The sequence below is a fragment of the Carlito syrichta genome, unplaced genomic scaffold, assembly GCF_000164805.1.
Source record: "Carlito syrichta isolate Samal-C Ts95f unplaced genomic scaffold, Tarsius_syrichta-2.0.1 Scaffold302362, whole genome shotgun sequence".
Lineage (NCBI taxonomy): Eukaryota > Metazoa > Chordata > Mammalia > Primates > Tarsiidae > Carlito > Carlito syrichta.
In genome coordinates this window covers 629,100-640,627 of record NW_007246458.1, presented here as the reverse complement: position 1 = coordinate 640,627, position 11,528 = coordinate 629,100, and the positions used below count along the sequence as shown (strand labels likewise).

The 11,528-nt window shown below is 39.5% G+C and overlaps 1 protein-coding gene across 2 annotated transcripts in view; it reads right to left on the bottom strand.

Annotated features, from left to right (window-relative positions):
- Positions 1-2,167: 2,167 nt before the first annotated feature.
- Positions 2,168-11,528, bottom strand: part of ZNF608 (zinc finger protein 608) — a 117,802-nt gene continuing 108,441 nt past the window's right edge. For both annotated transcript variants that reach the window (XM_021711555.1, XM_021711556.1), the window contains 5 exons: positions 9,868-10,285; positions 9,130-9,302; positions 7,089-7,242; positions 4,019-4,100; positions 2,168-3,164 (listed from right to left, as the gene is read on the bottom strand). In XM_021711555.1, the coding sequence (XP_021567230.1) occupies positions 3,158-3,164; positions 4,019-4,100; positions 7,089-7,242; positions 9,130-9,302; positions 9,868-10,285 (834 nt within the window). In that variant the 3' untranslated portion in view covers positions 2,168-3,157. The remainder of the gene's footprint in view (positions 3,165-4,018; positions 4,101-7,088; positions 7,243-9,129; positions 9,303-9,867; positions 10,286-11,528) is intronic.

The window sequence follows — 11,528 nt, the reverse complement described above, 5'->3', positions numbered from 1 at the left end:
ATCAATGGCAAGTTTCCATGAAAAAGCCATCTGAGATCCTAATCTCGGAATAAATGGTTCTATACAGAGCCTATTACCTTGTTTTTAATATTCTGTGTTCAGTGGGACCACAGCTGTAAACAACTCTTCACTCCCATCTCTCCATAAAGTTAATTTGCACTGTGTCAGCACTGTAGGCTTTTTGCATATGTTCAGGACAAGCTGATATGAGCGGGCCTAGAATGAATAATGTTTAGTAAAATCAATAAACCCTATTATTAGTCACTAAGGGGACTGATTTTATGTCTATAAAAGTAAAACAATTAGAACGTATTAAAGGCAGATTCATCATAGTAATATAATGGAGCCAAGTACGCTTGTCTTTTGGGAATCTTTAATTTACCACTCAGTGCTGACTATATACTCAGACAGAGAAATGGCACACATAATATAAATAAGCGCTGGCCTTTGGCAATTCATGTTGTCATCGGTAAACACAACCCTGTAACAATAAGGGGAAGAAACAAAACTTCATTTAGTGATTAATGTAAACCAGCCATGAATAATGTTCCAGTAAAAGCCTGCGGGGAGAAGCGATTCAAATCGCAATGTGCTTTTGGCCATATATCTCTTTATGTTTATCAGCATTCCTGTTTATTACAGTAGCAGAGCTAAGCATGGTCTAATGCACTTATTTAGAGCCCTATTTATTTAACCACCTAACTGGAAGTGATTAAAAGCCTGCTATGTAATACACATACACCCAGTCATTTTGCAGCTGGAAGATTCCACATGTATGATTTTTAAAATAGGTACTGCTAAAAGCAAGAAAGTCATCAGGAATCTGCAATATCACCTAATTACCACAGGAACATGATAATTCAGCTGGTCAAGAAGTAAGTTGACCTTAGTTCTGCTCCTGTATTAGATGTTAAGTGTTTGGCCAAGAACTGGATTAGTATGGAGGCAACCAACAGACACACTGCACACCATATTCAGAACAGAGGAAATATACTTCTTTAACTAGCATAAGACCAATCGCATCAAGTCTTCAAGGATAATCTAGATGTAGTGTAAGAATTTTAAAAATTTAATAGCTTAGAAAATGATGACATATGCGTGAAATATTCTTGTGTTCAAGAAAAGACACCATAAATGATGCTTTTGTAAATGACATCCTGAATGAAATTCAAAAGCAAAATTTACTGAAAATTGGGGGGAAAATACCTTCCTATTTAAATCTATTAAGAACAGGGACTTAGAATTATGAGGCAAGCAGCAAGGCAACACTTCAAGGTGGTCTTTCAAAAGCAAAGGAAACATTTCTTTTTGATTGCAAAAAACCTATTCATTTGTGAAGCAAAGGCCTCTAGGTAGGTAGAACTAACCAAATTATACCACGACAAATTGTCAACTTAAAGAACATTTAGTAAACCAAGTGGTAGAACTGTCATTAGCAATTATAATAAAATCTGAAAACATACAGCTGGAATGAATCACTGAAATCAACCAGTCCAAACACATGCCACACACTCCCAATTTGGGGTTTTTGCACCCTCCCACACATCTTCACCATGCCTTCTCCCATGTTCCATTTCTCTTCATGGCACTTATCAGCCATCTAACATATTCTGCATAATACTTAGATATTTTATCAAATGCTTATGCCACCTACTAACAAATGTAAGCTCTATGAGGACAGGAATTTTTGTCTGCTTTGCTTGTTGCTATATCCCAGCACCCTGTACAGTGCCGGGGATAAAGCAGGGGCTCGAGAAGTATTTATTCAAAAAGGAAGAGAGGGAGTAGGGGGGAAGCAGTTAAAATCTGGCATAAAATATTCTAGCAAATCAATTTAATGATAGCTAGCTGAGTTTTTACATATTTTATCTACTATCTACACATCACAGGACTTACAGCTTCGGAGTATCATTCCATTACACAGAGAAACCCTTATCTACCAATTTGTAGTAATAACATGTTCCACATTTGGAGTAAACACCCTGTAGATGTAGATACACTTTCTGAGTCAAATACATGATTTGGTGCTATACCTGTGTAACATGTAAGAAAAGTTAATATCCGTGTGCTGTATCTTATGTATTGGGCATTCATAATGTTAAGACACCTTCTTTGAAAATCAGTACCACTACTAGCCGGCTAGAAATAACTGAGACAGACAAGAAGCCATTATAAAAAAAAAAAAACCTTTTTAATTCTGATTGCCAAATTATTTAAGGCAGGTATAAAAAAGGAAAGCATTCAATATACATTTTACATAAAATAAACTAGATTACAGCATAAAACAAGTAACCAGGCAATGGCGTTAAAGTCTCTCTCTTCTAAAACTGGATAATTGTAAACATAAAAAAAAAAAAAAAAGACTGCAGGACTATTCAAGTAATAGAACAATCACAGATGTCTCTGGTACGCAGGCTATTGGGTTATTTGCCATTCAAGATTATCAAAAAATGACACCTCATTATTCACAGATGCTCATTATTTCCCCATTTAAATCTTTACATTATATACAACACAGTTTTTGTGGTACTGGCAACCCCATGCCTTCCAAAAGTATTTTTTTCCACAATACACAAGTACAAACAGTGACTACAGGAACATTTTACACTGATGCGTCTTTTACAGGAGCCACCAAATAGACATCTAAATTGTACCAAAGTGTCATCATCACAGTTAGCCTTTCTGAGGGGCTTTCGGGAAATATGTGAAGGATATGCAAGGTTCAGGCACACTGATACATAACATTATTTATTTACAATTGAAAAGGAAAAGAAAAAGGAAGTAAGCAGCCTTCTGTGGCTAACACTTTTCAACATGACAAATACATTTTTAAATTTCCTTTACTGAGTGGTTTGCGACGTGGCAGCAGACCCTGTGTGTGCGAGCCTGGTTACTGATACAAAAAGTAAAGAATATATATATATGTATATATATATATATGTATATATACAGATATGTATACGTATATATATATAAAACAGAAGTTTAATTACAGCAACATTTGTTACTCTGTGATAAAATCTGTAATTTACAAAAATGAAATGACTGGTTTTTGCCTGCCATTAAGGCATTTCAAATTAACACCATGGAACTGATGTCTGTATAAAGCGCTTCCCCATGTGATCCAGTCACATGACAACGTACATTTCCAATCTTGTTATTCTCTGTAAAAGAAAAGCAAACCTTAGCACAGGGTTCTAGCAACATTTGACACAGCAAACCCGAAAACCATATGATTAACAGGCCTTTATTTTAAATCCATTCAATTTGTGGCATTCAATTCCAGAGAAAGTGAATGGTAATGATACACACTGTGAAAAATATTGATAATTTAATCCCTTTAAGTTATTTTCCTAAGTTATAAGGAATAATATAAAATATCAAAGAACATTACCTTTTGCATTATGAAAATAAATCTCCATTTGCTACTTTATCTTTAAACATAATAAAACAAAGAGAGTCGTGGTGAATGATTTTAGCAAAGCTGTGAGGCTAACACAAGAAAATTTCAACTGTCTAAAAAACTAAGCCGGGCTCGGTGGCTCAGGCTGTAATCCCGCGCCTTTGGGAGGCTGAGATGAGTGGATTGTCTGCGCCCGCGGGTTTAAGACCCGCCTGGGCAACTTAGTAAGACCTCATCTCTACAATAAATCAAAAATTAGCCGGGTGTGGTAGCGCATGCCTGTAGTTCCAGCTACTTAGAAGGCTGAGGCAGAAGGATCGCCAGAGCCCAGCACGAGGCTGCGGTGGCCGGGAGCGGCCGCTGCACTCCAGTCTGGGCGACAGAGTGAGACTCCAACGCAAAAAAAAAAACAACTAATGGGTGAATTACTAATCCACATTACATTTCTAGAATGAGGTTCACGGAATACAAGTCACATGTGAATAAGCAGATTCATTACAATGACATAAAGCCCAAGGAGCTAAGTTTTTGGTTTAAAAAACCTGTACTTGCTCCCTTCCAACCATTAAGATGTCTCTATCTAGACAAGTAATTCAAAATGTAGAGGATATTTACCTTCTTTGTGCAGGAAACATTCCAGATGCAGATGCCTGGGCAGCCACCTGCTGAGAGGCAACGAGGGCAGCAGAGGTCAAGCCTAATGGGGGAAAAATGTAGAGTTCGTGTGACCTTTAGAAAGATAAGAGTACAGACAGGTCCAGGGGTGAAGGGCCACAGACCCGGTAACAACGATGTTCCTTAACACACATCTGAAACATTGCAAGAGGTAAGGACAAAGTACAAACTGCTTGGTCTATCCAGTATCTATCCCTTTATTGAATACTCTGCTGTTTTCTTAATAGCTATTCAAAGAAGATATAGCATTCCATCTCTCTGACTCTGCGTGGTGCTAAATGATTTGCATGCATTTCTGAATAGGAAGCTCAGGAGAAATAATAGGTACCAGGTAACAACAGGAATCAAAAGTCACAATGCATTATAGAAGCTGTATGCTATTTGCTTAGAATACAATACTTTCATCATAATTTTTATCAGTTTAACATTTTCTCCAGTGATTGAACACAATGCATCCCATAAGGTACATGGAATCCATGATTCAAACTTAGAAATAGCCTTAACTTTTACCCTGCGAGACAAAGGTAGCAGTCAGAGACTGTAATAGCTCTAAATGTCATGAAGTTGCCTAAAGAGAACTCTCTTAAATTCGACAGAAAACAGTCCTGGGGGAAAATAGAGTAAATACATGCAAACTAGGGAAGATTACTCTCTCATTCTATGTCCTTTATTTGACTATATTAGATAAGTTTCCCAGAGGTGACTTAAAACATTACAATAAAATAATAATAATAATATCTTAAAAGTGACAAGATTTTCTGCTCATATATACACTTCATTTACGTACAGATGTAAGGTGTTAGGAAAAAAACTCTCTTCCAAGTTCTTCTCACACTTAATACAAGTTGTTTAAGAAACGGAGATGCTCCTTTTGAACACCATGAACTAACACTAAATAACAAGAGTTGAATAAATAAAAATGACCCGTTATGGTCAGGCATAGTAGCTCACTCCTATAATCCCAGCACTTTGGGAGGCCAAGGTGAGAGGATTGCCTGAGCCCATGAGTTCAAGAAAAGCCTGGGCAACTCGGTGAGACCTCATCTCTACAGTAAACCAAAAAATTAGCCGGATGTGGTGGCACACACCTGTGACTCCGGCTACTTGGAAGGCTGAGGGGAAGGATCACCTGAGCCCAGCAGGTCGAGGCTGTGGTGGCCATGAGCGTGCCACTGCACTCCTGCCTGGGCAACAGAGTGAGACTCCAACTCAAAAAAAAAAAAAATGACCCCTTCACATTTACAAATCACTTCCCACTTTTGGAAATACCTTCAAACATACTATCTTACTTTATAGCTACACAACAGCAAGTAAGAGGCAGCTTGGCAAGTGCTATGAACTAAATTTGTGTCTCCCCAAAACATGTTGAAACCCTAACCCATAATGTGATTGTATAATATTTGGAGATAGAGTCTCTAAGGAGGTAGTTATGGTTATAAGAGGTATATAGGGGAGGCTGTAAGATGGTAACATTAGTGTTCTCATAAGAATAGAAGCCGAGCATGTTGGCTCAAACCTATAATCCCAGCACTTTGGGAGGTGGAGGTGAGAGGATTGCCTGAGCTCAGGGGTTCGAGACCAACCTGAGCAACATGGCGAGACCTCGTTTCCACAATAAATCAAAAAATTAGCCAGCCGTGGTAGCACATGTCTGTGGTTCCAGCTACTTGGAAGGCTGAAGCGGAAGGATCGCCTGAGCCTAGCAAGTTGAGGCTGCGGTGGCCATAAGCGTGCTACTGCACTCCAGTCTGGGCTAACAGAGTGAGACTCTGACTCAAAAAAAAAAAAGATGAGATAACCAGAGCTTCCCTAGCCTCACACCCACCCACCAGTCCGTACAAAGAAGAGATCATATGAGAACACAGCAAGATGATTGCCATCTACAAACCAGGAAGAGAGGCCTCAGCAGGGACTCGTCCTGCTGGCACCCTGATCTCAAATTCTTGGACTCCAAAACTGTGTGAAAATAAATTTCTATTACTTAAAGCCATGTAACCTGCGGTATTTTGTTATGGGTCAGCCCAAGCTAAGACAGCAAGATCCTAGCAAGTGGTAAAGATGTGCTACCACCCAGCCCCTATTATTATGAGATGGGACAGATCATACATGCAGAGTCAGTAAACTCCCTCATATCTATTCTGTAAGTTTTATAAAATGTTTCTCTTTCTCAACCTTCATCTTTAGTGAATGAGTCATAGCACTGAAGAACAGTGAACAGCCCTGGAATTAAGTTACAAAAAGTGTTAAACCTGATCATGTTATTCCTATTACTTCCATGGGAAAAGACCAACTTAAAAGGCCTGCAGAAATCAGAACAAGTAATTTCACCAAAGCCTCCACCATCCCCTTCCTTTTTTCTCCTGTTTCCCTGAAATAGATATCTGATCTTCTGAGTGTTATATTCAGTGCCCCAGACACTGGCCACCGCCCTCAGCCTGTGAGATAACAGTAAGCCACGGATAACATCAACTAGTGACAATTATTAAGTGGCGGCCATTTCATGTCTCAATAGAATACAAAGATGTGGGAATAGCCTTATTGAGTCACTAGGAAATACTAGGAAATCAGTGTTAAAAACCCTCCCGAAGCTGGACTCGGTGGTTCAGCCTGTAATTCCAGCGCTTTGGGAGGCTGAAGTGAGTGGATTGCCTGAGCCTGCGGGTTCGAGACCTGCCTGGGCAACTTGGTGAGACCTCATTTCTACAATAAGTCAAAAATTAACCGGGCATGGTAGCGCATGCCTGTAGTTCCAGCTACATGGAAGGCTGAGGCGGAAGGATCGCCGGAGCCCAGGAGGTTGAGGCTGTAGTGGCTGGAAGCGTGCCACTGCACTCCAGTCTGGGTGACAGAGTGAGACTCCAACTCAAAAAAAAAAAAACACAAAAAAACCCTCCCGAGAGCTCATGTTACCCCAAAGCTCGATATTTGTATTTAACGATGTAAAATGCAGTTTTGCCAACTCTTTTCCAAAGTAGAATGGACAAAGTCACATGATGATAGAGTCACTGACCTTGAAAAGGGTCATATTGACCTGGGATTAGAGGGTAACCCATGCCAACATGGGTGTGGTGATGCGTGTGTAGGTGCCGCTGGCCGAAGGGTGAGTGACGGTCCCTTTCCCTTTCTGCCTCGCGTTCGCGCTCAGCTGTAGCTTTTTCCACAGGCTGCAACATAAAAGAGAAATGCTCCCTGCTTAATGCTCCCCAAAACAACCTGAAGGAGTAGTAAACAACCTTTGTCCCTATGGCAGTCTCATTTTAATAATTAAAAAGTAGATATAAAGATATTTACAACTCTTTATTAACTGAAGATAATTTCAAAAGACATGCATCAGTATCAGCTGAACTTAAGCCAACACTAAAGAACTGCTCCACCCAAAATAAACCAAGCGCTACCACTGTTTTCCTCAAATGACTTCAGTAAGAGGACTCCTCTCTCTGTCCACTCATAATTGCAGGTTTAGAATCCACCTGATATCTTCCCAGAAATCATTTTTATATACGGGTCAAGGAAAAGTCGTCGCTCTAGAGGGTTTTTTAAAAGGTCTAGCTTTCAAATTACATTTCTGTTTCATTTATATTTTATAGGAAGAACCTATCTCATAATTTTAAGTATATCTGTACTTATTTTGTTCTGTTGAAAATACACATCCCAATATTATATGCCAGCCAATATATAACGCAGGAAACTGATGCCCTGTGATCACATTCTGAATCTCTCAATTACTGAACGCTCATAGGGAAGACTTGTTTTCTCGAATCATAATTTGGGTAAACTTGTATGCTGGTTTCCAATGCATTTCTACCTTTTAGAACCTAACCACCCTTCATTAAAGTTTTCTTTCTCACTTAAAAATAAACCTTGAGTCTCCTTGTTTATCTCGTCACAGGGGAAAAAATGGGAAACAAAACAAAACAAAAACCTTTGTACTAGAAGGAAGACTCACAAAAAAGAATCATAAACCACCATTTCTAGTCTCTCTAGAGTCTCTGGTGGACTCAATTCGACTGCAGATACTGCATTTTAAATCGTTTTAAACTTCTCCTTTCTAGCCAAGAACCATCATTTCCTTTGATTAGTCTCTCTTCACAATAGTCACTAGGACTAGAGCAGTTGCCTTTTGGAGGGAGAGTCATCTTTCACAAAGACACACACCTGTATTACTTCAGCAGAGTTATAAGGACATGACAATGAGTAGAGGCCAAAAAGCAGCAGATGCAGCTCTCACTCCTTAGCCAAGTGACTCACTCTTGCAGATGATCCTCACACTGTGCAAGACTCAAATATGTGCCTGAATAAAATGAACTCAGCCTTGCTCGTGATGGGCCCCCAACTATGAACACTGACCATGTGACTACCGAGGGCTGACAGAAGGAGGAGAAACACAAATCTCTAGGGAAGTCAAGCTAACAGCAAAGATGAGTGCTGCAGGCTGGGTAGGTTCTATTCATGTCCATGCTTACATTGGTAGGAAAAGGACACACTGACTAGATGGGCTACATACTCTCATCAATTATGGCCATGGGGTTTTGAACTGGATTTACTATCATCTTAAGAGAAAAAAGTCATGTGAATTTGAATATCAAATCCCCGATTTTAAAAGTCGGTCCCAAAAGAAAACATTCTTTAAAAAGTTCAATTTGCCCAAAAGGTCAACAGTTTTTATTGACCTTGTATTTACTTACAAGGATGCCATAAAATTGAGTCCTCTGTTACCTACTTTCTCAAAGGTTTTATCAAAAATATTCTGCACCAAAAGTTGGTTCCTACGAATTTAAATTTCCACCTAACAAGCACCCCCTTGGGTAAGCAAAGTACACTAGATTTTTGCAATAGAAAAGCTGCTACTGACATACATGCTCTAACAATTTTCCCTCATGTGTGAAAGCATCTTTCCTTTGAACAATCCATTCTTTATATATTAGGATAAAACGGCATCCTGAAATCACAGTTGGGTTCCAAAACCATTTATATTTCAAGACTGTTCTCTAGCTTGCTCCCTTCTCTCCCCCAAACACAGTACTTTTAAATAACAACAAAAGGAGGCTTACAGCAGGAGACTTGCTGCGGTATTGGTTGGCATGCTGCTGGAGCAAATCCAGTGCTTTCGATTCAGTGGTTGTTTTCGTGTTGATGCTAGGGCTGGTATTGACTTTCTCTGTCTCTTCTCTCCCTGACATCTTCCCATAAACAGGATAATGAAATCCTGGAGAGAGATAGGCCCCTGCAGATAAACAACAAATGCCACATCAAGTTACAGGCTACATCTTTAAAAAAAAGTCATTTGGGTTACATGAATTTGGGATAAGAGTCGGAGATGTTAAAATAGGGGGTTACGTTAAGAATGGGCTACATCATCGTTAAAACTGTATCTAGGCTCTCCGATTTTCTTCTCCCAGTTAATTCATCTTGATGAACGGAGGTTATAAACAGAATTGAGCTTACAGCCATTTCATACATTTATGTGTCCGCCTAAGTGAAAGAAATAGTAACTATAATGATTATGACAGTAAGTGCTTGGAATATTTTCACAGGCAATAAAGTAACTGTCAGTCTAACAGCTACAGCAGACCATCAGAGACTACAGAAACCATAGCTGAGGATTCTTGACATTTCATTAAAAAAAAAAATCTTACATTAAATCAGTTTCATCTTTGGGATTTTAAGCTGCTTAGAAACAAGCAAAACAAATGCCACACTTGAAGCTACTAATTTATCTTGATTTTTTAACAGTTATTATTTGAACATAGCCTCTTCTGTCCAACACTGTTAGAAGCCACAACACGTACCAGGATAACTGTGCATGAGGACAGGAGAGACAGCCCGGTATGCAGGATGGCTGGGGTCGTACATCTGTGGGTACGGATAGGCATGCAAGTACTGTATGTATGACTGATGCTGACTCATGGGTGAGGAGACAGCCACTCTCGTTGTCCGAGAGTCCTTCCAGTTCACAGGAGTCTTTCGGTCATCGTTTTTCAGCTTGTTCTCCTCCATGGACTGAGAATCAGGACGCTTGGCCTCTTTGGGCTCCTCTTTAATACTCGTTAATGATACAGGAAGGCTGGGCATACCACTCTCTTTAGTAGGAGTTTTCCTTGGACTATCCTCTTTTAATTTCTTCTCTCTATCAAGTTCTTCTGATTTTTGCTGATCCAGATATTTGGGCTGGTATACGTAATGATGCCATGTCCTTGAATCAGGATCCTGATTTTTTTAAAAACAAACAACAACAAAACATTTGTCTTAAAGTTTCAATTTTTAAGAAAATATATTCTTCATCATGACAGCACCATTACTATTAATTTTAATACCAAGTTAACTTTTACTTATGTGCTAGGCACTGTGCTAAAGTTTTATCTCTTTCTCTCACAAAGTAATAATGTCTGGGGTAGATGTGATTACTGATTCCTTGGAAAGAAGACAAAACCAAAATGTTGAGTGTTCAACCATCAAGGTCGTGCTGCTGCCCAGTTGTGTAGCTGGGCATCAAACTCAGGTTGGCTGGAATTCAGAGCTGGGCCCCTAATGTCATTTCTCAACACTAAATAACATCCTCAGACATATTTAAGCCAACTTTCATTTTCCTTTTATAATCCTGCATAGGTAAAAAGAATAAAAAACTCAAGCTAATAATTCTAAATTTAAATAATTGCTACAACTAATAACATCACGTATGAGGAAAAACTCTTGGTTTCCTGATACATTTTCTTCATCGACAACAGCTGTGGCTTAATAAATTGGCCTACTTGTCATTATGTGCTAACATCTTAATCAAAACAAAGTTTCAAATTAATAGCACACATTATGGCTTCTCTATTGGAAAACAAAGTCATCTATAACCCCACCCCCCGCATCCCCCAAAATTGTGTCGTTCTATTGCAGTCCCGTGAAGCAAGAGTCTGATTTAGGTCTCTGCAATGGGGAGAACTGAGAATCCTAATGGCCTCTGTGGCCCCATCTCATTCACAATATAAACCCACTGGATACTAGTCCTGAGTGAACATTCAAAGTTAGGCCTAAGGATTCTCGCTCTGATGTGCCCAGAAGTATCTAAGCATTGGGATGGGGTGGGTGTGTGTAGTGCTGGGAAATACCAGGATTAATGTGAGTCAGGATGTCTAAACCATGACAGAAAGTGCTAGCACATGTGTGGCTTCACGGTGACCAATTCTCAGGTGTTCTCAGGTGGGCTGACCTCAGGGCTGTGGAAGAGCTGCTGAGGCCCGTAACCCAAACCTCCTCACAGAAGCTCGGCACTGAGCTCTGCTGTGGGGTGCTTAACACAGACTGTAAAAGCGAAATCGAGGCATCTCACTCTGTGTGAAAGACCTCTGGGTGAAGTTCTATTAAAAGGATGAATGGGAAATGTGAATTTAGGGACCCAGTTCTTATTATCTTCCAGGAAGATGCCAATGGAAATTTAGAAGTACAATCGAACAAATATTTT